This window comes from Camarhynchus parvulus, chromosome 11 (genome assembly GCF_901933205.1).
Source record: "Camarhynchus parvulus chromosome 11, STF_HiC, whole genome shotgun sequence".
In the NCBI taxonomy this organism is placed as follows: domain Eukaryota; kingdom Metazoa; phylum Chordata; class Aves; order Passeriformes; family Thraupidae; genus Camarhynchus; species Camarhynchus parvulus.
The window spans coordinates 6,887,630-6,913,039 of NC_044581.1; the positions used below are offsets into that span (position 1 = coordinate 6,887,630).

The window sequence follows — 25,410 nt, forward strand, 5'->3', positions numbered from 1 at the left end:
CTACAGACTTAACTCAAAGATGTACATTTCACTTAAGTCAAAATGGATTTCTACTCTGGAAAATTTCTACTTTGTCTCAGCTCTCCCTAGATGCGTCTCTATGATGACCAAAATCTGGTTGTCTTGTGGGTGATAACTTTACCGGGGGTAAAAAAATCTGTGAATCTGGCTTTTAAAATCCTTTCCCATGTTCTGTCTGCTCCCAATCCTTTCCCATGTTCTGTCTGCTCCCAATGCAGCATAGTGATCTCCTTTAAAAAAATGTGTGCACAGAAAGAGGAAACTTGCTGTACAACAGAACTGGGATGCTTGTGGGTTTCTAGCTGCTGTTAGAGGCTTTGCAGTTGAAACTTGTGCCAGGGTGTTTGAAATGTGGCACATGCATCACTAGTCTGATTCCTGACACGAATCCAAGTGTAGTATGAAAAATAGCTTTGCTGAAAGGTTATGGCAGGCAAGGGGCACTTACTTCTTCCATCTGGAGATGGGATTATTTCAGGAATTGATCTGCATTGCTTCCCGAGCTTGGTATGTGAGAAAATGGAGGATTGAAGGATAGTTTTCATAGGTAAGTGTGGAGAGAAGAGTCATTCTGTAAATGATAGTAGGATCTGAAGGTGCTTCTTGCTCTTCAGAAGAAACAATTTGAAGCTAAACACTTGTAAATAACATCTTCACACATCTGATCAAACCCCTGTTGATATTAGGAATGAGTGTTGCTATTGTCATGTCGTTGCTGTGCAGTGCCCTTGGCTATTGAGTGCAGGTCTGTGTTCTCTGGATAAAAATACAGAGCTGAAAATCATGTGTAGAAAGGCAGTGTGAATAACCAAAGGCATGGCCTGGCTTCTGTTTGAAGAATGAGTGAACAGACTAGGGCCTTTCCTCCAAAAAAATTAGCATTTGAAGGGGGTCTGATCAAGCTCAGTGCTGTCATAGGCAATCTGGAGAGAGTGAATTGAGTGTTTTGAAAGTTCCCTGGGTAATTTACTTTGATGTCCACTGGTCCTCGTACCAGAACAGATTGGTTTTGAGAAATATTGTGAATTGCAACTAGGCCACTGGAGGCTTGTTGGTTGTACATGCAGAAGTAGCACATGTGCCACAGAGAAAGCATTAAACTCTCTATTTTGAAAGTGTCAATGTACAAGCCTGAGGCATTTTACTTGTCATGCCTCCACAAATTACACACTTTAGGAGGCTGTTATGGATACTGTGTGTGACATGAGCAGTTATTTTGGAAAGGTGTCGATGCTTGACTTGTTGAAAGCAAATATGTGTCAGCCAGAAGCCTGTATCTGTTGCCTGGATGCTTTCTGTTCCTCTAGATCCAGGGAAAATGGATGCTTTAATTTACCAGTGTAATTAAGCCTATACCCCTAAATTGCATGGTGCTTGACTGTAGGCAGGTATTGGCAGGAGGTGCAGTAAAGAGGCTGCTCATTTTGTGAGTAAATTCTAGGAGAAGACAAAGTGAGCCGCAGAGATTTGAAGGTGTCTGTTGTGTTTCCCACAATCTTGCCAGCACTCTGGGTTTTTAAATGCTTCTGAGTTTTTGGTGCTCACAGACAATGGCTCTTCTTTCTTTCTGTTACACTGGAGGAAGTGGGAAGATGTCAGAAATGAGGTTATTGATAAGTTTGTCAGACTAATGGGAATGGCAGGAGCTCAGTCCTGGTTTCTTTGGAGTAGGAATGGGCAGAATACTCGAGTGCATTGCCGGCAGCATCTGTCTTGGATGGATGCAGGAGCACAGGTTTCATGGGAGCAACTGCTTTTCTTCTCTGTAATCTGAAGGCTGAGGATCTGAAACAGAAGAGGAAATGTTGACAGAAGCCTGTGAACTACAGAGCTGACAGCTTGAGCTGTGTGGCTCAGGCAAGTTCCAGTGGGGAAGGAGGGAGCTGTCTTCAAGCTGTACCATGGCAGGCAGCAGCAGTGCCCTGAGTCTCGGTGCAGAGTCCTGCTTTTTGAAAAGTCTGACCCCAAAACCTGGTCACAGAGGACAAAGCTGTATTGAAAGAGGAACAAAAGCCAAGATACATGCTGACCTGAGAAGCAGCTCCATTTTCTTGGAAAAACAAGTAATCTCTAGTCCAGCTAATGTAATTGCTTTCTGACTGGGACCCTGTTACCCCGGCTCCTGTTCCTGGAGTGTGAGGTCTGTTTGAAGAGGCCATTAGCAGATCAGTAGGAGAGGTCTCCCACAATAGGTTACTCAGGTACTGCTGACATCACTGCTCTGATTATCTGTTGTATCCCCTCTACTTTTTGAACTGCTTCTGGTAATGGCTAGGATGAGGAAGGAAGGACAGCTGGCTTTGTAACTGGTGTGCTTTTTTCCCCTGAGCATCCTGAGTCAGGGTTAGGTGAGCTATTGACACTGCTTTGAATGTAGCCCGCTGCAGTATTATTCTTTTTCACTTGTTTTGTTAGAACTTGCTAAAAAGAGTGTTTGGACATAATTATTTCATTTAATTTTTAATTGAAATCTTGGAGTTAAAACTGATTTTTGGGAGCTCTTTGTAGCTTAAAAAGTTGTCTGAGGAGCAAAGCTGGAATTCCATTCTTGGTTTTCTTTGAATTTGCAAGTGTAGAATTGAAAATTGGACGATCATTATCCTGCTAGGACAGGCTTGCTCTGATTCTTTTTCAAAGCTTCCCCTTCTGTTGAATACCAGTACTTTTATGTTGCCTTACACACCTGGGAAAATGGATGGAATAAGTGGAAGATAATGTATGCTATGGTTTAATTGGGAAACTTAGCTAAGGTGTATGGATTGTTCTGATTTTGATATCTGATCTGGACATATCATTTCTCTCATGGGCTGTACTCCTATTCATAGAACAGAATCAGCTTTTTGTGGTATGCTCACAGTGGGTGAGGTTGGTGTGTGCTGCTGTGGGAACATGTCTTAATCAAATAACCAAAAAAGCTTGTTCTAAATTATGGTGCTAGTGGATGCATTGATAGGAGAGACATGCTTGATAGATGAAGGAAGTTGGGCATTGCAAGTCTGTAGGAGCTCTGCAGGAGACTTAGCAGCCTGTGGAGAGATGAACTGGTTTTGTGTGGCTTAGATTTTCCAATGGTTTTTGGTAGAAATCCTCACCAAAATCTGTTGAAGGAGCATTGCAGCCGTATTGTGCCAGTGGCTTTTGCATGGATCAGGAGTTTGCTGATAAGCACAGATGTGAAATATGTGGCCAGTTCCATAGGGAAGGACAAAACCTGTGAAGATTGAAGGGGCTGTTGCCTTCTGCCTAAAAGCCAGCAGGAGAAAGTTCCCTAGCAAACCTGCACAGTCTCTGATGATACAGGGTGAAAATGAGGGCTGTGGACCTTGCAAGTTTACCTGAGTTTGAAGAGCAACTGCACAAATTCATGGAAGGCACATTGATGGAGAGAATGAGCAAAGGTCAGAGGATAAGCCTGACTTGCAAACTGTGTGTGCATTGCATTTCTACTTTCCTTGAGCATTCAGAATCTTAATGATCTTCTGCCCTAACTGGGAGTTTAAAGCCCCGAGTTAAATGCAGGTGTTGAGTAAGCTCTGCAGATCCTGTATGGATAGATTCATGCTGGAAGAATGCCCTTAGTTACAGGAAAACCAAGTTACTCTGGATGAGTAGCATGAATGGTGTTCCCATAACAACTCAGTCTGTGTGAGTAAAAAGATAAACCACTTTCTCCCCAAGCAGTTTTTCCTGCCTGCAGCTAATAGCAGAAGCATGAAGCACAGAGAGTGCAGGCAGTGCATTAGCAAACAAACTACCTGTGCTACCTGGCAGAAAACAAGATAAAAATAAAGCCATTCCAAGGCAGCTGATGCGTGCTCACAGGATGAGTCCTTACCCAAGCACGTCTGCAGAACATTTCCAAAGTATCCTCGTAATTGTCCTCCTTGTGGGGGCTGCTTAAAAGACTGTGGAGGACTTGTAATCCCTCAAATCCCTTGTGACACATAGTGGAGGAGACAGGTGACAGGCTTGTCAAATTTCACTATTAATTTCCTGCATTTATTCAACGTTTTGAGAGAGAATGGGGTAGAGCTTGAACCCAGACTGCTTCTGACTCAGTTGGGAGCTGGTTGCTGAATCGCCCATCCCGCCCCAGAGGGACTGATCAGTCATTGCATTATGAATTGTGATGACTGTGGTTGGATTTCCTATCAAATGACAAGCTTAATATAAAAAAGGCACAAGCAACAAAGAGAAACTGTAATTATTCTTGGTAACCTCCTTCCCCATAAAGTTGCAGATGGAAGTGTATAGTGGCAACTCAACTTTCTGTTCTGCATACTTGTATTTTACTGTAGAAACTGGTCTCCTATAAGGGAAAAAAAAATTTACTTGCATATCAGAGAAAATCTCTCCATAGTCCTTATCATTTTCAGGAGAATTCAGTCAGTATAGGACAAGCATTCTGAAACTTTGGATGAGGTTTTGCAATGCAATAAGTTTTGCACTGATGCTGTGGCAGGTCTGGCTGGCTGGCTTTCCCTGAAAGAGTGAAAACTCAGGTGATCTTATTGTGGCACATCTGTTTAAGATGGGCAGTAAGGCAGACTGGCTTCCCTGAATTTGGACTGGAGTGTGTCTTTGGGAAAACATTCAAAGCTAGTTTAATATAGCCAGGAACAGAGGAGCACCACTGCCCTCTAATGCTCCCTTGGTCCTATATGTTTTTTTAATACAGGAGATAAAGTCCTGTAAGTACAAGAGGCCAGAGAAGCTGGTAGGTGCCCCCCTTTATTGCAGATTTACCTTTGCAAAGTGTAAAGCTGTTCTTTGCTCTAAGAGCAGCTCAGTGCAAAGCCACCTGATTCTTCTGGAAGTTCTCCTTGGCTCAGTGCCTGGGAGGGTCTGGGTGCATCAGGACCCCTCCCTTGTGGGGTCCCCAGAAGGCCACACTGACACGTGGTGTTGCCCTCTGTGGCTGTGCCAAGATGGTCTTTAGACCCATTAGATGCTTTTGCAGGGCAGTCATCACCTTGGCCTCTGATGTCTGTGCCAGAAGAGAGGAGAGATTTCAAAGCAGCAGGGTGGCCAATTTTCCATTCTTTCCCCTGGAGTTTGAGTGGCCCAAGCTGTTGAATATAGTGTAACAAAGAAAACAAGGATGGGGCAGCTGAAGGCAGGATTTTAAAACACATTTGCAGTACTTACTGGTGTGAGCATATAAGTCTCTGGGACCACATTTTAGCCTTCTTGGGGGCTAAAAGTTTTTTACTTAGAGCAGCTGCTGTTTGTTCCTGTGAGCCACATTAGATGGTAAGAGTGTTTTACAATAGTCCTGTTCTTAGAGTAACACAGGCTTTTTTTCCCCTAAAAACTAGAGCTGGCTTTTTTTCCCCATGTAGGGAAAAATTGTTTTTTATATAAATTGTTGAGCCCTTTGCCTGGAAGAAGTAAAACCCCATCAATTTACAGAGGAATGTGCTTTTGCATTTCACATGGCTGTGTGAAAGCGGTGATTTTGAAGTAGAACAACAAGAGTGTTGGCGAGCTGCAGTCACAGGGCTCTGCTGAAAAGGGCACTCTGCTCTCCTTTGAAGAGCTGGAGCACTTGAACAGGATGAAAGCTCCTCTCCAAGCCAGGCACAGAATACTGAAGCCAGCCCAATACATGGACTTCTCTTGGCTTCTGCTCTTTCTTTTCTTTTAATGCACCTGTGAGGGTAGGTGTGTTTGTGTCACTCCAGCTCCAAGGGCTGAAGTGTTTGTCCAGATCTCTCCCTCTGCAGGGAGGGACATCTTTGGAAATGTGATAACCTCAGTTAAAACCTGGGAAATCCTGCCTCCTCCTGCATGGATCAGTGACCATGCTCCTGCAAAAACTCAGCATGCTGCATTGATAAGCACTTTATTTACAGGTAGAGAAACACCTTTTCCAGTGAAAGGGCTTTGAGACCAATGCATGCATTTGAAAATCAAGTCCCCCTTGCTCTGGCTGCATCTTAAGCTTCTTTTTGAAGGTTTTTTGCTCCAACAGAATTGGTGTCACAAGGACCTTTTTCAAAATCACTCCTTTTGCCTCTTTACCATGTACTTCAGCTTATGTTGCAACACAGCAGTGGAGAGAACCCCCAATGCTAGGGCAGGGTAAGCAAGGAGAGGGGTCATTTTCTCTGCCTACATCTGCCATTTCCATACTGCTGCAGTCTGCAGCACTCAGTGTTAACAGTTTATATTTCACAGAATTGTGCATGTCATCAGGACAGGGTGGAAACTGTCCAAGCTTCAAAGCCTCTAGAAACAAAGAAAGCAGGGAAGGAATCTCCGTGGGGAAGAGGAATGTGGGGTTTTTTCCCAGTGATTTCATTCTCAGCCCTTTTTCTTTTGGACTGCTGTCTATGCCAGTAGTACCTGCAGGTTCAAGGCACAGTGAGGGACAGCAGCTGAGCATTTTGGTTAAGATTTTTGGGGTGAAAGACTGAGTTTGGGGAAGTGGTACACAACCTATGGCACGTAATATAAGGATGGAGGAAGGCAATCCCCCCCACATCTGGGGGGAAGGGATTTACAATAGTGCTGTGGTTTGACATATATTTTCATTCCTTCATCTGGAGGCCCTATAAAATCCTGTTAATGGTGGAATAGTACTTCTGCAGAATTAGGGATGTAGGGATAAAGAGACATTGGTAGGGTAGAAAAAGAATATTAAACTGCCTCTGTACAGAATACACATTATTAACAGGAAGGATTTGAACTATCACCTACTGTTGATGTCTTTGACTCCTTTACATTTGCCTAAACATAGCCTAGGCCATTTCCTCTTTTACCCTTGGCTGATTGAGTCCTTGGTTTTCCAGTTGTGGCTCAGATGTGTTGTTTTTTCTGATACCTTAGTGGAGGTGTATTTTGGGGCAAGACATGCTATTGCAGGCTAATTGACTTAGAACCAAGAGAGTGAGAATATGTGTTAATTCTGCAGTGGGTAGAGCTGTGACCTGCAGGAAACCTGTCCCTAAATACAGCAGCTGTCCCCTCCTGCCCTCCCTTGGAAATGGTTACCCAGGGGTTGGACTCTGTGTTGGAAGTCCAGCTGCTCGTGGTGCTGGGCTTGAGCCAGGTGCAGCCCTTGAGCAGGGTGTGAGCACTCACCTGGTTCTCTCCTTGCTGTGGCACACATGGGAGTTGATCACAGATTGTGGGGTGAGTGGCTTGGGGTAACACCTTGCACTGCTTCAGCTGGATTTCCTGGACCTGCTCTGCTGAGGACCTGGGGGCCCAGGTGATTGTATGGAAGTAAAAGACCAGGACAGCATCTGGGGGCACAGGGAGGACTGGCTGGCACCTATAAAACCTTTTTAAAGTGAACTCTCAGGGGGAGCTGTAAAAGTGTTGCACTCTGGAGAAAATTACAGCATCTTCCTAACTGTTCTGAGCCCCAGGCTGAGGCTTTGAGGTTTTGCAGAGCTGGCACCTGGTGGAATTCCAGCTGCTGCCCCTGCTGCAGATTAAAAGCCACTTTTGTTTAATCAAAACTGAGCTCTGTGGGGATGGGCTGTGAACATGTACCTTGCTGCAAATCACTTTGTGGCCTGTAATTGACCCTGCCTTGGAGAGAGGCAATTGAACCTGATATATTTGGAACAGTCTGGCATTGAAAGGTGTTTCAGATTTGCTCTGACCCGAATTTGGGACTTCCCTAGCATTTGCAGTGTGCTCCTGCCCTGGGATGTGAGGATGGAGGAGTTAAGCAGTGTGCTTGGCATAGGTAGGAAGTCAAGGTTTTAATATCACATTGTTGAAATCTTTTTTCAACTGCAGAAACTGTTCTGGGGAATTTCTGTTCATGTTGAGCCAGAGGGCTGCAAAGGTGCTTCCTAAACCCAGGGGTTTTCTTGGCAGTCTCTTTACCTAATCCTTGAAATCCCTAAATCTGACAAGATTGCAGTTGCAGAGTTGAGGCTGTAGACAGAGGGAACTGGACTTGTTGTTTGGGGCTGGAAGGGATGGTTCAGACTGGCAGTGGTGCATCTGAGTTCCCTGGTTTGGAGCATGAGCTGCTCCTCCTCTCTCCAGTTCACCCACCCCCCCTGCTTTGCCCCCTGCTGCCCCAAGTGAGTGACAAGGTAGAAAAACCAGGCATGTTTTCCAATATCTTTCTTATTTCAAATGGATGTTTTTATAGATTTTCCTGAAAACTGAGCTTTTACTAATGCACCAGATTAGTGTTGATTGGTGACATGAGAGCCGTTCACACAAGTCAAGGAGAGGCAGAACATTCTGGAGGAGGCTGTTAAGAGATGCCTGCTGTTCCTGCAGGGTTCCCCAAAGTGCTGGTGTGTGCCTGGCTGTGTGTCTACAGCTTGTGAACTTCATAATCATGGCACTCCCTACACATCCAGTGCTCCAGTACTTCAGGCACTTCAAGTGATTAACCAAAGAGTCTGGTTTGATGTCTCACAAAAGGGAGAATTGTGCTATCTGATAAAAGTATTTGTGTGTTTCCTACCTTTGTCTGTGTCTGAAGAGAAATTTCTAAGAACCTTTTTAATAATCTGATAATATTGCGAATGATTATTTGGTTCACATGTGAGAAAGGTTTCTCATTACAGCTGGGATGACCAGAAGACTTGATATGCTGTTTTATCAGTGCTGATAGGAGTGCCTGGGTTACAGTTTCTTACCTCTCTACACTTAGTCCTTCATATTTCTTTATTTGCTTTTAGCTTTAGTCTAGCTTCAGGAATTCTTGGTGGCATTCTTCAGCTACTGTTTTGCTTGAGAGGTTGATATTGCAAAACTAAGGAAAACTTCGCACTTGGCTGAGAATGTAAAATAATTTCATGGCAAAGTCCTCTTCCAAAGTTGTAGGAGTCCCCATACCTCCAGTGTTTGGCACTGGAGCTTGGCAAGGATGGATCTGACATTGAAGAGATCTTCAGCTGTTTCATGAAAGTGTTCTGTGGTCTCTGAAAACTTCCTTTTTGGAAATGAACGGTGAAGCAGGGAGAGCCTGGGGACCAAATCTTGTGTTTCCCCAAACCTGTTGTGTTAAAAGTGACATTTACTTACTGGTGGCCCATCAACAAAGTGGAACATGGTAGTGATGGTGTTTTTGTAGAAATGGCTGAAGGTGCAGAGGTATTTGGGGGTTAATAACCAACCCAGGTGAGGGACATGCAAGTGTGTTCATTATATTTGTAGATGACATTGAATTGGAAGGGCTGCAAAGGGCATTGAGTTCCAGGTAGCCCTGTCAAATCTGAGCAATTCAGTAGCAAGTGTAGTTTGGTTTTTTTTAAAGTAAGAGTAAGTTGGTGCACAAAAATAGGTGAAGAACAGAAAATTAGGAAGTGTTGGCTTCTCAGAAAAGGATGTGTCTACGAATCACAAACTGTTGTGTGAGAGCAGTATGATACTTGTGGGAAAAGGTGAATGTACTGAGGTGTCTGAGCAGAAAGGCAGCGTGTGCTGTGATCCTGCTGTGTTTAGTGGCTGCTGCAGATGCCAAGCTGAAGCTCTGACACTTCTGGGCAGCAGACTGCAAAAACACCACGGGCCAAGCAGAGAGACTTGACAGGAGATCAACAAAAACAATCGTGAGTCAAGAAACCCCAGTCTCCGGAAGACTAAAACACTTTTGGCTGTTTGGCCTGGGGAACATGTTGTCATAGCAGTTTGCAAATATGTAAAAGGCTGCTTCAAAGAGGAAGAGGAATAATCTTTTTTCCAGATTATGTCAAACAAGGGTCTTAAATGGCACTTAGAAAGGTTCACACTGAACTTTTTACAGAACTGGTGTCTCCCACTCCAAAAAATGTTTACCCAGAGGATTTCTGAAGCTGTCTTGTGGAACAAGTGAGGCAAGTCATCTGTCAGGAGTGATGCATCTCTGGTGGATCCTTGGGGGCTATGGGATAGATTGGATGATCCTTGGGTGTCTGCTGCAGCCCTGCCTTCACCCTGATTTCCCAAAGAGGCAAAGTTTATGGAGCTGTGCTGTCTGTCTTTCCGTCTTCTGGAATTAACTATTTAAATGCCAAGGTCAGTGTCAACCCCCTTTGAGCAATGTGAAGAATTCAAAGTTGCTATGAATTTTGTAAAGTCAGTGGCTCAGTAGGAGAGAGAACTAAAGCACATTCTTCCTGCAGGAAAGGTAATTGAATATCAGTCCAAATTTACCAGAAGCTGATCAGCACATGTTTATTTCTGAAGCATTCAGGGCACACTTGACCCTGTTGAGCATGTGGGATGGAGCCTGGGCAGGGGTATGTGCTGGGAGGAGGGATGTGCTGCTGCTCTGGAGGGGATATGACAGTGCTGGCTGGGGGCAGGGAGGGGAGAAGCACTTGAGTAATAGAAACCTTGGTTACAAGAGATCTTTGGAGAGCTCTAATCCTATTCAGCTTGAGACAGGAGTGTTGCCAGCACTAGGTCATGCTGGCTTGACTTTGTCTTCTTGAGTGTTGAAGGGCTTCAGGGATGAAGATCCTCCACCTCCCCAGTGACCTTTTCCAGGGCTGCACCACCCTTCTCCTGGTATTTCCTGATACAGACCTTCCAAAGCACAGCTTCTCCCTGTCGCCCCTTCTTTGGACCTGTTGTGTGGCTCTGTAATCCTTGGAACTACTTTTAAATTAATGTGGTAGCATTTTAAATAAATGCTATTAGATTGCCCTTAGACTTCTCTTTGCCAGACTGAACAAGTCCAGCTCCTTTGACCCCTTCTTGCAGACTATGTGTCAAAGATTCCTGGCTGTCTTGGAAGCTCTTACCTGGATCTTCTCCACAGTGTTTTTGAACCTGGGGATGGCCAGGCTCCACAGTATGTAGTATGATTCCACATTGAAAACTGAAATGGTTTCATCTTCTTTTGGAAAGAGAAATACCCCAACAATGCAGGTGAGAACAGGTAGGATTTTTACAGGGAAAAAGATCACATTGGTATAAGATTATGGCTGCAGAATTAGGATTGTGTTACGTTAGGGATTTTTGGTTTGTCCTTTTTCCTTCTTGTGTATGTGCAGTTTGGTGCAGTGTCAGTGACATATTTTGTTTTTCAGCAGGATCTCAACATAGAGAAATGTGTTGGAATGGGATCTAGAACAGTTATCCTGCTCTGAATTCTAACAAAAATGTCCCAAATAGTGACAGGAAAAGCAATTATAAACCAGTGACCTGGGACTGAATTGTGGAAAACCTAGCAAGCCTACTTAGAGTGTCTCTTGATGTTTTGTTTACTTTAAAATGGGTTACATCCATCTTGCCTATCCGAAACAGTGCTTTCTGAGAGAAAGCCAGCAGTGGCATTGGGCCACACTGGCCTAACTTGGGAAGCACTAAACCTGGGCTTTCAGGAAATGCTGAGATGAAAGAGGCATCATTTCACCTCCTCTGAGACTATGACAGGGTTGGATTCTGGTTAAAACTGAAAGAGTGACTCTAAGGAATAAAGGAGAGTCAAGGCAGACAGGGGGGCAGCTGGGGCTTGGACTTTGCTGGTGTTTGCAGCCCAGCTCCTCACCTTGATCCTTGTGGGTCCCTTCCAGCTCAGGATATTTATGATTCTGTGACACATCTGTGTGCTCTAGGAGGTTAAAGGAGCTGTCCAGAGCGGCAGAGGAGATCTGGTGCCAGCTGGGGAGCAGGGCAGGGTTGCAGTGGCAGCTAAGACTGTCTTAGGATTTACTCCCCCTTGTTCATTCCCTCGTAAGCGCCCAGGGCTTGTTCACCGACAGCTTGGAGCTGGCAGGAGGGGGTTGTGTGGGAGGTTATAAGCTTATCTGTTCATCCCCCACCACTGCTCTAATCAGTGTGATGAAAGATATTCTTCTTCCCTGGGGAAGATCTTTCCTCCCTGTCAGGACCTGCCATTTCTTAATTAAACTCTTACTCTGAATTTGTACGTAGAAGCACGCATTGACTTCAGCTCCAGTTCACAGCCAATACTCTCTTAAGGTAATAGTTCAGAGTGAGGGAACGTCATTCAGCTCAAATCTGAGTTTTTTCAGAGTAAAAGCACTGAAGATGTCAGGATACCCAGATGTTAGGACCAGTCTGGGGAAGGTATTTTCCAGTTTATTTACTGCAAATACTGCTGTGAGCTGGTGCTATAGCAGTACCTTTGGAAGTGTTTGAACCCTTTCCATTTTCATGGCTTTCTCCAGCACTGTATACTTGGTGATCTCATCTTTTCACCTGCATCCTTCCAAGTCCAGGTCTCTTAACTCTGAGCTTCCCTAATAGACAATTTTTCAGTCAAGGTAGTGGTTAAAGTCCCCTGTGTGCAGCTGTAACTTGCTGACACATTTTTAAGAGACGTAAAGCGATCCAAGCTGAAATGTGGTATTACCCCATTTTAACAGCTATTCCCTAAGCATTGCACTTAGAAGGGCTGCCCCTGGCTGGAGAGAAAAGCTTTGTGTTTATTGTTTTTGTAGCTGCTGTAATTTTAGTGCATGATTCCAGCTGAATACTCAGTGCCTGTCCAGGGAAAACGGGCTGGCTATTTCCATTCGAAAAGCTGGGTTATAGAAGTTCACCGCACCAGATGGCTGCGCATACTTATAATGCTCTGGATTATTAAAGGGCTGTTGTATTTTCCTCTTTCATCCTTCCTTTATTCCTCCTCCCCACATCAACAAATTAATGCTGAATGCTTGGGAATCTGCCCTGCACAGACTTTAGCACATTTCATCTTTTCACTGGAAACTTTTTGTTCCGGCTCTTTGGAACCAGTTGGTTTTGATCACCTCATTGCAATTATTTGGGGGCTGAACGATGCCTGGGATGGTGCAAACCTGGTGTCATTGGAGCCCCAGCACAGCCCTAGGCTGGTTTGCCATGTCATGTGTTACAGTTGCAGTCCCCAACCTGCTCCTTTGGAGCTGACGCTTCCTGCTTTCTGATGTCATGTGGGAATCTCCTAAATGAGACAAAACTGCTGTATTATGCATAAATAGGTAATGCAATGAAGAGAGTTCTTGGGGACGTTCTTAGAATCATTAAGGTTGGAAAAGACTTCTTAGAGCATCAAATCCAGTTAATTTCCTTCTCAAAACTAACAGCAGGTCACTTGTCTTCCAGCAGAAACGTTGGAATTTTAAGGTGCAGCTATTCTGAAAAATGACAGGAGCTGGAGAGATGTGCCCTGCCTTCAGCACCACACATATATTAGCTCGACTTATTTTTGTGAAAAGAAAATAAATTTAAGTCATTAACTTGTGTGCAGTGCAGGCTTTGGTGGAGCTTTACAGCAGCTCCCGTTGCAGGCAGAATAAAATTGACGGACTTGATTCTGGTATCCAAAATCTGCTTTTTTTGATCAGCAGATGAAAAGAAAGCTGCTCTGCCTCCAGTGTTGGCTCCCACCCCTGCCTAGGTTGCTCCAGTTGGGTGAGGAGATGCACAGTGGTCACACAGGTCAGGGTTTGTTTCCAGCACCTGTTGGGAGCTCTCAGCTCGCTGGCTCAGAGCTCACATCAGCTGCAGGGAGAGAGGTGAGTTGGCTGTTCAGACCAGAGAGCAGCACAACAAACCAGCAGTTGTTTGTTCCCCCCACGCTGGCCTGGCCAGTGCCTCAGTAGATTTTCTGCTGCTGTGAATAACAAGCAGGGGTGGTGAAGAGATTCAGTGACACAGAGCGAAGCACTGCACACAATCCCCCAGCCTAAGTGACACTCTGAGGAGGATCTCTTTCTTCTCCTCCTCCTCCTTCTCCAGCCTCAGAGCCTAAGTCTGAATAAAACATAACACACTTGAGAGCTCTTTAAGGCATTGTAAAGGAGGCTGCTTTCCTCTGAGTTTGTTGTCTAGCAGGGCTGGAGTTGCAGATGGGTGAAGTGCCCTGTGTTTTATGTGGCTTAGAAGTCCAGGAGATGCTTTTGTAGGGAATGCTAGTGCTCCCTCAGAAGCAGCAGCCGGCATTCCTGAGGGACCAGGGCAGTGTCTCCACCATGGGAGTGTCTCCCGTTGTCACTGAGGCTGTAAGACAGGCTGTGGGGGGGGTTTCATGCTCAGTTGAAGTGCTGCTAATTCTGGACTCTGTTCCAGTCGCTCTCTTGGGTTGATGTAGCTCCTTCTGCAGCCATCTGGTGACTCATGCCAAGGAATGGCTGGGCTGAAAACCCCAGCTGAAAAATTTACAGAAGCTCCCCAGTTTGGCTCACTGTGTTTGCATAAACCAAGCTATGTTGCTGGCATGGTGGGGAGTGCAGCATCAAATGGGAATGACAACAGAAATGTGTTCATCTCCTGTGATGTGGAGCATTGCTCCTAATGGTGACAAGGACATGATGTGAAGGCTGTTCCCTCTGACCAAGTAGATGCATTAAACCCAGTCTATTTGTTGGGGCAAGCTCACTCCCAATACGTCTATTTTATCTTGTGAAACTGCAAAGTAGATACCTGAAGGTTTTCTGTAGGAGATCCTTGCAGGAACCCGTGTGCTGCTGTGGGGCTCCTCAGTCTCTTTGGTGCTTTGAGGCTTCTGCAGTGCTCAGACTCATCCTAGGAATCACTGGGACTGGGATACGATATTTTTGGCCTAAGAGCAATCTTTTGCAGCTGTGATAACATGGTTTGTGCTTCATGTTTTTGTAAAGACTGACTGGCAAGAGAGATCCAGGCCTTTCCCTCGCCTTCCTCATAAACATTGTCTTTATTCTCCTGAAAACAACATGTAACTTAGGTGGGAATCAGGAAATTAGAACGTATCCTTCCTTCAGTGAGTACTGTTGGGACTAAAAGCAGAGCTTGAAGTCAGATGATTGATCCTCCTTTTATTTGCACTCAAGTAACCAGAAGATCCCTCTGCAGCTTTGTGCAGCTCTTCTGCTCCCCCCACTTTTCTTTTCCTTGTAAATTGTGCTGAATCATGTTTTTAGTCACTGTGCTAAGTTCTAAAGTTACAGGCATTACTTTCCAGAGGATGTTTAGTCCTCCCTCCAGCATGAGGCCAATAGTCTCCAGTGTTAAATGAATGTGTATCCAGGGATTGTCACATGAAAAATCAGATTTTTGAAGCAGACACTGCACCAGGTATCCCAGACAGAGGGCATGATTGCTGTTGTTAGAAAAACTGGTCACATATAGGAGGTCTCTGTTGTCATTCAGCTGGAGCTTCAGCTCCAAATATGGCTATTCCACCTTTTTTTAAGGTATGTGAGGGTGCTGAGGCCTTGGCAGAGGGTGCCCAGAGAAGCTGTGGCTGCCCCATCCCTGGAAGTGTTCAGCCCAGGTTGGATGGGGCTCACAGCAGCCTGGGCTAGTGAAAGGTGTCCCTGTCCATGGCAGGGGAATTGGACTAGATGAGCTTTAAGGTCCCTGTCAACCCAAACCATTCTGTGCTTCTCTGCAGAAAGACACCAGAGCTTTATCTTTCTGAAGCAACACAGTCTAACAGAGGGAGCAGAAGTTGTACTCAAACTGCATCACATTTGAAATTGCTCTCTAGAGAAACAGAAATGCAAGTATTGGTGACTTCATTTTTGTGCCATTGTTGTGGCATTTTTGTGCCACAAAAAAGCAGGATTTGTCATTGCAGCACTGAGATTCAAAGGCAAGGCTCTCTGATAGAGTTTAGCTGATCCAACATTTCATGGCCACTGGATGTGAGCGTTTTCCTTCCAAGCCAGTCTCTGTCTCTCCTCAGGCAAGCAGATGGGCAGCATCTCGTCTGGATTGCTTCAGTCCTGTCATGGGAGCACACTTCATGTCCTGCACTCATGTCCTCCCCAAACACACCAGTGTCAGCCTCCCTCAGCCCCCACACAACCCTCTGCTGCTGCCTTGCAGTATTAATTTGGAGGGTTAATGGGATTTTGCTAAGTTAAAACTGCTGTTTTGTCAACTGATGCAAGTCTTCTGGAGAGTGGATGCATTTCTCCAGGGACTGAGGTTGCAAATGGCATGGGTAGAATGTAGCCCTATGTATTACTAAAGAAAAAGCTTCAGTGAAATAGGAAAGATGTGTGTGGTGCGGCAAATCAAACCTCCAGCTGTGTAAACAGATCAATAAACTGATTTGTGTTTGCTGACCAGAAGAAAAATCTAGTTGCAGGTACTCCATATTCACCATTTGTGGTGAAACTAGAGTAATTGGAATAATGAGAAATCCAATGTGCTTCTGTTTGGAGTTTATTCTTCTTTAGGATTCATTAAACTGGACAGGCCTCTCAAGGTTTAGGCTGGTTATGTATCACAGTTCCTAAGCCCTCAGACTTCACAGATTTCTTCAAATTCCAAATCGTCACACTTGCCATCTTTTAATAAGACTTGAAAATATTGAAGTAATATTATTCCTGCTGTTTAGAGGCTCATTTCACTCACCAGAATCTCATTTGACTGAAGTTTGAATGCATTTGGAGACAGCAAAATAGCTCCTGGGTTGCCTCAAATTCCAGGTTTCTGCAATTACTTACACTTGGAAGAGAAAATAATGCTCTTCTGCATGTCCTGAAGATGTGTTTCCAAGTACTTTTGTGCCAGTTCTCAAATACTTTTCATTCTAGCATCTCTTGCATTTCTTTTGACTTAGTTAAAAAAAACAGAGGCTAGTATCTGATGTGCTGGAGAAGACTCTGCTTCCTCCTCGAGTGTTTCTATTCCAAATATGTTCAGGAACATTTATAGGTTTTTATTAATGTAGCAATATTTTCTTTATATCAGGTAGTTAATATCATTTTCAGTCTCTTCTCTTGCCCAGTTATTGGCAGTGACCATGTATCCCATTTCAGCTGAGTAAGCCAGACTGTTTTAGTCCTTGTAAAATAAGACTGTGGGACCCTGATCCCCCTCACAGCCAGTTCCTCAGCTAAAGCTCAAGTTCACCTTTCCTGGCCATGCACTGACAGGGCTGGGAGCAGTGCTCTAACTCTTACACCATCCTCCTTTTCATTAAAAATTCCTCCCAGGGATCTGTTCTCTTGCTGGTGCCTTGAGTCTTTTGAAAAGAAAATTGCTTTCTGTAGCAATGAATTACAAACCTCCAAAAAATCAGGACATACCTTTTTTAGACCTTCTGTGCAAGAAAAGGGCATTATTTCTGGTTGTACACTCAGTGAACCCTGAATTTTAAAATAGCTGGGTGCTTTTCTTCCTCACCCAATGAAGAGAAGAATGAGAGAGACAGAATAGCAGAATTTTGCTTTTTTAACTAGACAGGGGTGGGTCCACTCAGTTACATGTGTGTCACCACTATTATATGGAAATCTTCGTTGCAGAAATCTGCTCGGGCTTTTTCTTAATGCGGCTTGGGAAGTGATCTCCACAGACTTGAAAAATTCAGTATTGGTGGTTTCAGGACAGGTGAGACCCCCAGAATACCCAGTGACTGCAGAAATCTGCTCTTGCCTGGCTCCATTTCCCACCTGGGGTTTTCTGCTGGCCCTGCTGCCTCCTCCTCTCTAACCTTACAGTGGATTTTGTCACATTTTTTTCCCCAGCTTTGTCCACATCCACAGCCCAGCCTTCACCTCATGCTGAAGGAAATGTTCTCACTTCCCATCTTAGTGCAAATACAGTATTTTGTCAGAAATGAAACAATTCAACATTTGTGGCTGTAGGTGTTTGACTCATAAGTTGTTTTGGCCATTCTTGGGTGTGCTGGGAAGATATTTATTATAGGACTAATTAATTATTTTGGGCTTGTTTCTTTAAAACTAGCATATTGTAATACAAATTCCTTCCTCTTTGTGCAGTAAAATTATTGAAAATTTCTTATATCTAACATTTCTATATATTTAGAACATTTTATAGGGTTGTTTCCAGCTGGGCTGAGCTGCTGTACCAGAGTTAACCAGTAGCAACATCTAAATTTCCATGTTGGGAGTGAAACCAAATTCCACAGCAGGAAATTCTGCCTAGTTTTGGTTCCAGGATCAGTGCAGAGGTTGGTGCTTCCTCCCTAGGTGTGTGCCTTGAGATGAAGAGTCAGAAGAGGATCTGGTGTCAGAATCCATCCCCTGTGAGTGGTAGGGCTCCTGTTCCTGCAGTAATGGCTTTGTGGGATAGAAAGCACTTGGACAGGGGAGGGTCTTCATGGAGATACAGTTGCTGTGCTTCTGCTAATAGTTGTAGGATTTTGGAAGCTGATGTGAGAAGATGAGGTAGGAAGGACCAGCAGCTGGAGCAGGACGTAGGTCTGGGGGCCTGTATGTGTCATGGTGCAGCAACTGGAGCAAGCACAGGTGTGTGGGGGTGTGTGACTGAGTGTGACTGCTGGTGAACGTGGAGCTGGACATGGGTAAAGGGCCTGGAAGCTGGGGGTGTCCATGTGTGTGTGTCTCTAAGGACAAGGACAAAACTCCAGGAAGATCTGGGGACCAGATGGACCAGGGAAGGCCCAGCCACTGCTGGAGAGATGGTTGGGTCTGGGGGTTGACTGATGTGGGAATCCATAAAATCAGAGGGTTTGGGGAAAGCTGCAAAAGGCAGACCTCAGAGACAGCAGAACTGTGATTGGAGCTAAGCAGTAGCCATGAGATAGGTCAGCAGAAAAATTATTTTAAAAGTAGAAAAGTAAGGGCAAATGGAACAATGGTCTGTGTATTAATGCTTGTCTAGAATAACTCCCTAGGCTGCAGAAAAGTTTATCTAGCAAGATATTAGGAAGTTTTAAGCTTAATAATGGAGCTCTGTGCATTGTGTTTTAAGGCTTACAAGCAGGTATTGTATTTGAAATAAGCAGGCATTGTTTCACCAAAGGTACGTGTCCTTATAGCAGTTAGATAGAACTACTGTCAATATGCTTTGGCTTTGTGTGATCGGTCAAAGAACTTTTAAAATAAATTGTAGCATTAAGTTCTTTGTCTGCTGCTTGGGATGTGAGCTGCTGGCATCTTCCCATTGTCATAACCATGTAATGAGGCTGATGCTGGAAAATAAAACAGCACAAGGCACGTTCCCAGCAGTCCTGTCCTGTTTGTGATTTGTACAGAGCCCCTGGCCAGTGATAGACTGAGACCCTTGGGTGTGTGCACATGGGTGTGTCAGTGCCTGCAGGATGGAGGGTCAGCTTCTGAGTGCCTGAGCCCAGCCGCTGGAGGGATCTACTCTGCACCTGTGTACTTGCAGATATATCCCACTAATTCAGCCTCTTCCCCTCACATGGGGTACTTGTGTCTCATTCTCCTTGGGCAGATACTGCCAGTTACAGCTTGGAAGATTTGAGGATAAAAGAGAGAGGGGAAGCAGCAGAATGCCCCAAAGCACCTTGCAGACATGGGAGGAATTAATTAATCAGCAGAGCTGTGCCAGGATGTCTCATTCCAACCGCCTCTTTTGTGTTTCAGCCCTGGCCCAGTGTGTCCAACCTGGCCAAGGATTTCATCGACCGCCTGCTGACGGTGGACCCCAGCGACAGGATGACAGCCCTTCAGGCCCTGAAGCACCCGTGGGTGGTCAGTATGGCAGCCTCCTCCTCCATGAAGAACCTGCACCGTTCCATCTCACAGAACCTTCTCAAGAGGGCTTCCTCCCGCTGCCAGAGCACCAAGTCAGCTCAGTCCACCCGCTCCAGCCGCTCCACCAAATCCAACAAATCGCGGCGCGTGCGGGAGCGGGAGCTGCGCGAGCTCAACCTGCGCTACCAGCAGCAGTACACGGGCTGAGCTTGAGTCTCTGGAAAGGAAAATTCAAAAGGAGGACCCCTGCCACAGGTCTGCTCTGCCCTGCAGGTGTGCACACACTCAGTGAGGAACAGCCAGGTTCCTCCCTCCGTCCCTGCAGGAGGTGTCCCCCTCACCCCGTGCGGAGGAGAGGGAACCTCGTGGTGGCCGTGCCAGCCTGCGAGGGTCTCGCACCAGGAACGGGGGAGTCCTTGTGGGCTCAGAGCCTCAAGGAATTAAGGAGCCACGTGGGGAGAAGAGCTCTTTCTGTAGCCCAGGAGCTTGGTTGTTCATAGTTATTTATTAATTCCAGAGCGTTTAGTTTCTCTCACTTGTGTACGGAAAAAAGAAGCAATCACTTGGTGTGTCTGTGCGTGCACGTCCGTGTGTGCACATACACGTGTGGGGGTGTAGATGTATTTAAAAGTTATGGATACTCAGATTTTGGGCTGGTTTAGTCAGACTCCGTGGGGCCTTTGCAGCGAAGCTGGAATGAGTCATGTGCAGTTAGAAGTGGGATAGCTCTGACTCACTGCTGTGCTGCCCACCAGCTCCTCGCCAAAGAGATGCCAGACAGCAGTTTTCCACCAGGGCTGGGAAGCTGTGAGGTTTCCCCCAAGGGCTGCCATCCTCCTGATGATGTCAAGGGCTCACTTGATGACATCAAGGGTTTACCCTGGAATTGTCTTTTCCCTGTTTGCAGCAAGACCAGTGCCTGTCATGCAGGGTTTGCTCTTGTGGCTCTGTTGTGTCTCTGACGTGTTACACACTTTGCACCCTTCAGAAGAAGATTGAGAAGGTTGATTTTTTTTTTTTGTGCTAAGGGGAAAAAAGAGGGGGAAGGTTTTAGGGATGTGCTTCCCACCCCAGAGGTGGGATGGGCTATAACCACTGTAAGCACAGTGTTACTGACGGTGTCACTGCACCAGAACTTTGGTGCTTCCAGGCTGCTCCCTGCCTGCAGATTTGACAGGGCTCCCCTGCTTTGTGTGCCTGTGCAGCCCCAGCACTGCCATCCCCCCTTTGGGACAGTGGTGGTGGGAGCTGCTGGGGTGGCCACAAATGGCTCCACAGCATCAGGGTAGGGCTTGAGTAGTGGAAGCCCAGTCTGGGAGTGTCAGCAGTGACAATACCCTGGAGACATTGTACAAATGCCCTAGAGCTGTGAGGGGTGACTTAAGTTCACCAGGAAAAAGCTGCCTTTGAGGAGTCCTTGTGCTGTGTAGGTGATGAGGTGGCCTCTGACAAAGGACTCTCAGGGGAGATGGGGGCTGCAGAGCTGAGCTTTCTGCAAGCCTGCTGAGATTCTCTTCCCAACTAGTTAGAACAGCAAAATGGGGCTGATGGCACTGGCACAGGATGGATTTGGCTTCTCATGGTAGCAGAGACAAGATCAGCAGTGAAGGAAAATGCCGGGGTTTGAAACTTTTTCTTACAAAGCCAAACGATTTGCTTTGTGCTGTGCACTTGGGAAGGGCTTGCTTGGCTCTGGGCTGGAGGTGCAGGCAGTCCAAAATCAAGGGTCTGGTGAGCCTGGCCTTTTCCTAGGATTGATGGCTGTGCCACTGTGTTTCAGTGTCAGCAGGGCTGAAGTGGTCAGTCACATCTCCAGGGAGCTCTCACAGTCACTCCTAGTCAGCAAACAGCAGAGCAGCTTTAATGGGGGAAGATTGGAGTTTTCTGTGCTAAGGTAAAAAAAAATAAAATAAAGGGGGATTTCTGGGGGTGTGCTTCCCACCCCAAAGGTGGGATGGGCTGTAAATGAGTGTAACCAGCCTGGTGTGCCCAAGCATGTGGTGGGGAATAGAGCAGAAACTTGAGGACAGCCACTGTGTGTAGCAGGAGTGAATGTGAAATCCTTTGTGTGGTTTTGCATCTTATTTTGGAAACCTCACATTCTTTGCAGGCTGCCCTTGCTCTGAGCAACCCATCCTACCATGTCACATGCAGTCTTTCTTCCATGAGCATTAACAGATATTGTAGAATTTCTCATATTTGTTTTTTTCAACCCTGTGGACTGCAAACAAAAATATTTTCAGCATCTTTTACCTCCTCACATTGTTTTTCCCTAGATTGTAACCATGAACTGTAAACTAGATGTGATTTCTGACAAAGCAGGCAGCTTGCCACGTTTTGCATCATACACAGTTCAGTGTCCCTCATGGTACTGCAAACAGCTCTCCAAAAGCAGGAGCCCCTCTTTGGCCAGTATCAGCTGGACCATGGGGCCCTGCAGGTCAGGTGGTGGCAGGAGGCTCCCTGGGAGCACTTCTGGTTCTGAGCCATTACTTGAAGAGGCTTTGGTGTGTTTGGAGCATCACTCCAGGCACTGTGATTGCTTTTACCTCCTGGCTGCTCCCATGGGCCTCCCCAGATTATCCTGCATTTTTATCCATAAAACAGGGATTTTGCCTGTGTGAGGGGGTCAAACTGATGAACTGAGCCAAGACCTCTAGAACTGAGACCCTTCCCCTTAACCACTAGACCGTCTAAATGCACAGGCATCATGCAGATATCTGCCCATGCTGTTCCTTTATCCTTCCCTTATGGGATGAGGAATGCATAAAGTTCTGGGCTAACCAGGCTTGTTTCTTCACCTTCACAAAGCAGAACAAGAATCTTCTCATCTGTAGCAATTTTTGCTTCATTGATCTTTTCCATAACTGTTTTTTCACCAGGGGAAGTTTGGATTGGTTACTTTGGGCTGGAATATGTTTTGAGAAGCAGGAGGTTGCTGTGCAAGTTCCTGACAGTGCCTGGATTTGGTGGTGATGCTCTGTGACTAGGGGTGAATTGGCAGAAGAGGGGATCCATCCATAACTGAGCATACTGGAGAGCTGCATGTGCCTCTCCATGGTATCGAGGTGTGTGCAGTCCTTGGGCACTCCACTGTTTGGGAACTGTGGGAAGAGGACCAAGGCCATCCCATAAAGAGCTTTGGCTTTTCTAGAAAAAGAATTCTTAATTCTTCTCACAAATGCAAGGTTTTCTTGTTTGCATGGAAAAATCAGTGTAAACTTGGGAAAATCTTTACAGGCTTTCCTTCCATTATTCAATTTTAACACTCTTGGCTCACTCCCTCTTCTGTTTCTAAATCCAGTATTCATAGGAACTTTGCAGCCAGACAATAACATGTGGCCAGAGGGGAGATGAGCAGAGCTCTGTCCAAGTGACCCTGGAGTCCTCAGTGATCTTTCACTCAGTCTGGAAAACTGTGATGATCCAAATGCCACGTTGGAAGGTCCAGCTTAAGAACAATTCCTCAGGTGCTTTTATTTTTGCAAATGGGACACGTTTTCACTTGGGTCTGGTGTGGAGGGTGACAGGCAAAGTGCTGTAATTCTGAGCCATAGTCCAGGTGCCTTCAATCTGTCCTCTAAGAAGCTCTTCACTGTGAATTACCTTGATCATCTGTCTTCATTCCACAGGAGCAGCTCAGTGTTCAGTTGGTCTTAAGTCTCAGGAGTTTACACTTTTCAGGAGTGCCTTTTTTGGGGATTTTAGAAACTAAAATCTCTCTGAAATGTTTTTTTCTACTCTTTCATTTATTTTTTTTTTAATGTCCTTCTTTGACTCCTAATGTTGGTTCTTAATTTGGCTCGCAGGATGTTTTTGGGAAACTTCCCTCCTGAACGTGCAGGGAGGACAGAAGTAACACCTGCCTGTTCCAGACCACCACAAATCTGAGTGTTTCTGTTTTGCCTGCTCTGGCTCACGTAGGGGAGGTGGAGTTGGAATGACACCTAGTGGCAAATTGTGGTGTGTCCTCGTCCAAGCACAGCCCTCTCCTCACTGCTCTTTGAGGAGTAAAGGGAATGAGGGTGGTTTGTCTTTTGGAACTTAGCAGTACTGTGTAAAACAATCCCATCCTTTTGTCCTGGGAGTTTGGCTGCTCTCTTGAGGGAGAGAATTACAGCTTCAAAGAATGTGGCCTTTTGGTTCCTTTTTTTTTTTTTTGAGGGTTACTGGAAAAGAATGTGAAAAAGTCTTCCAGAAATTGCATTAGGGGGTGTAAAGATTCGCATCTAGGTTTTTGATTGTGTAGTGTATTTTCCTAAAACAGCAGTTATCAGTCCATTTTTTATTTACTTCTCACTCAGGCTTCTAAAAATCCTAACACTTCAATGGGGTGTAGTGGGGGTAGAAATCACCCTTCCTTCAATCCTGAAGAAGTCTGTGCTGTTTAACACTGCAGTTGTGATAGCATCCAGATGCTCCTGCCCTGTGTTGTTCTTGGAAGCACACAGCTGTACGTGGAGGAGAGCTTGAGAGCCTTGTGAGGAGCTTGGGCTCAGACCTGCTGGCTTTGGTAGTGATGTGGAAAGCAGCTGCAGTGTAGGGCCTGCTTCACGTGTTTGTTCTGGATGTGATAAACCCTCATGCTTGGAATCTGGGTATTTTCCTCTTTTAGGTGAGATATTTTCTCTTCTGGTAATTTACACTATTTCTGAGGCCCTGCTCCTTTTCTCAGTCCTGTTTTCTAGCTGGGTGTTTGGCTGCAGTACTAAGAGAGTCAGCTTTTATGTGATGCACAAACTGGAATAGGAATGATGGGTCACTTGGCTGCTGGGCAGCAGCTCTGGGTTTGGCTCTGCAGGAGCTGTGGCAAGTCCAGGGGTAGGGTAGAAGCTTCCATATGGTGCCTTTGAGGACGTGAGTGCAGGCTCAGCTCAGTCTTGTACCACATAGGGCAACTACTGTGTGGCTGTTACAGGCTTCTAATTAGGCTGTGTGGGGCCATATTGGTTTAAGTAATGATACTGAAGATTTGGGGGGGTTTGAGGTGGGATAAAATAAATCTCAACTGTTTGACTTAATTTTGTTGTCTAAGTGATGCAAAGCAACACAGACATTGGCTTCTTTGGCACCAGTGTGAGCCCTAGAATTTGCAGGGAGGTTGGGTTGTCCAGGCCTCTCACCCACTCAGCTTTCTCCTGGAAAGTGTCACGAAGTGCCTGTACCACTCAGTGCGTGTCCCCAGTCCCAAGTTGCCTTCACCACTCTTGGGAGGGTTTTGGTGCTATTTTTGACTACACAGTCTCCTCTTTCACCCTGGATTAAGAGCACAGCACTCCAAGGCAGGTGCCTGCATGTCAGCTGTGCCTTCCTGTGCAGGAAACTTCCCAGAGAAATAAATGTGAACACCAGGGACGTGCTGTGGCAAGCAGCATCACAGAGCTCAGTGCCTTCCACCCTCAGTGTGCCGGGGGCAGCGGGAGCTCTGCCTGTGACAATTGTCCCTCTCCCACTGTCCCCCCCTGCCTGGTGGTGCTGCAGATGTGTGATGGGCGAGCTCTGGCTGCTGTTGCAGAGGTCATTGCACTGTTTGTTTGCTGAATGTGGAATCGGTTGCTGGAGCAGTGAGTGTGTTACAGAGCAGCAGCTCCTGCAGGGACGCCCCGATGCCCTGAGCTTTCCTGTTGCCTTTCCCTGCGGAAGGACCTCCCAGGAAGCCCTTGGGATCCGAGATCTTCCGGCACTTGCTGTTATTTTTGGTTGCCCAGTTTCCGGTGCTGGGTTGGAACGGTTTGGAAGCGACTCCAGTCTCATCCACTCGGTCTGTGTCACATCCAGTGTCCTGTTCTGTGCCTTGCCTTTCGAGTCCTGGCTTTACTCTAAGGACTGTCCTGTCAGATGAGGTGGGACCCATTGTAATTAGTCTGTAATGTTCAAGTTAGAGTGTACAGAATTATTTATTTGTTGTACTCGTTCTGCTAAAACATGTTCATGTATTCTGTGTACCCCACGGCTCTGCTCTCCTTACTTGTGCCTGGTGGATCACCTGCAGGCTGGCTGCTGGAAGGCAATTCCAGGCCTGATTTCTAGGCTGGGAATGATGGTCAGTAAG

The 25,410-nt window shown here is 45.9% G+C and overlaps 1 protein-coding gene across 3 annotated transcripts in view; it reads left to right on the forward strand.

Annotated features, from left to right (window-relative positions):
* PSKH1 (protein serine kinase H1) overlaps nucleotides 1-25,304 on the forward strand; it is a 29,361-nt gene extending 4,057 nt beyond the window's left edge. For all 3 annotated transcript variants that reach the window (XM_030956041.1, XM_030956042.1, XM_030956040.1), the window contains one exon: nucleotides 19,248-25,304. In XM_030956041.1, the coding sequence (XP_030811901.1) occupies nucleotides 19,248-19,565 (318 nt within the window). In that variant the 3' untranslated portion in view covers nucleotides 19,566-25,304. The remainder of the gene's footprint in view (nucleotides 1-19,247) is intronic.
* Nucleotides 25,305-25,410: the final 106 nt, after the last annotated feature.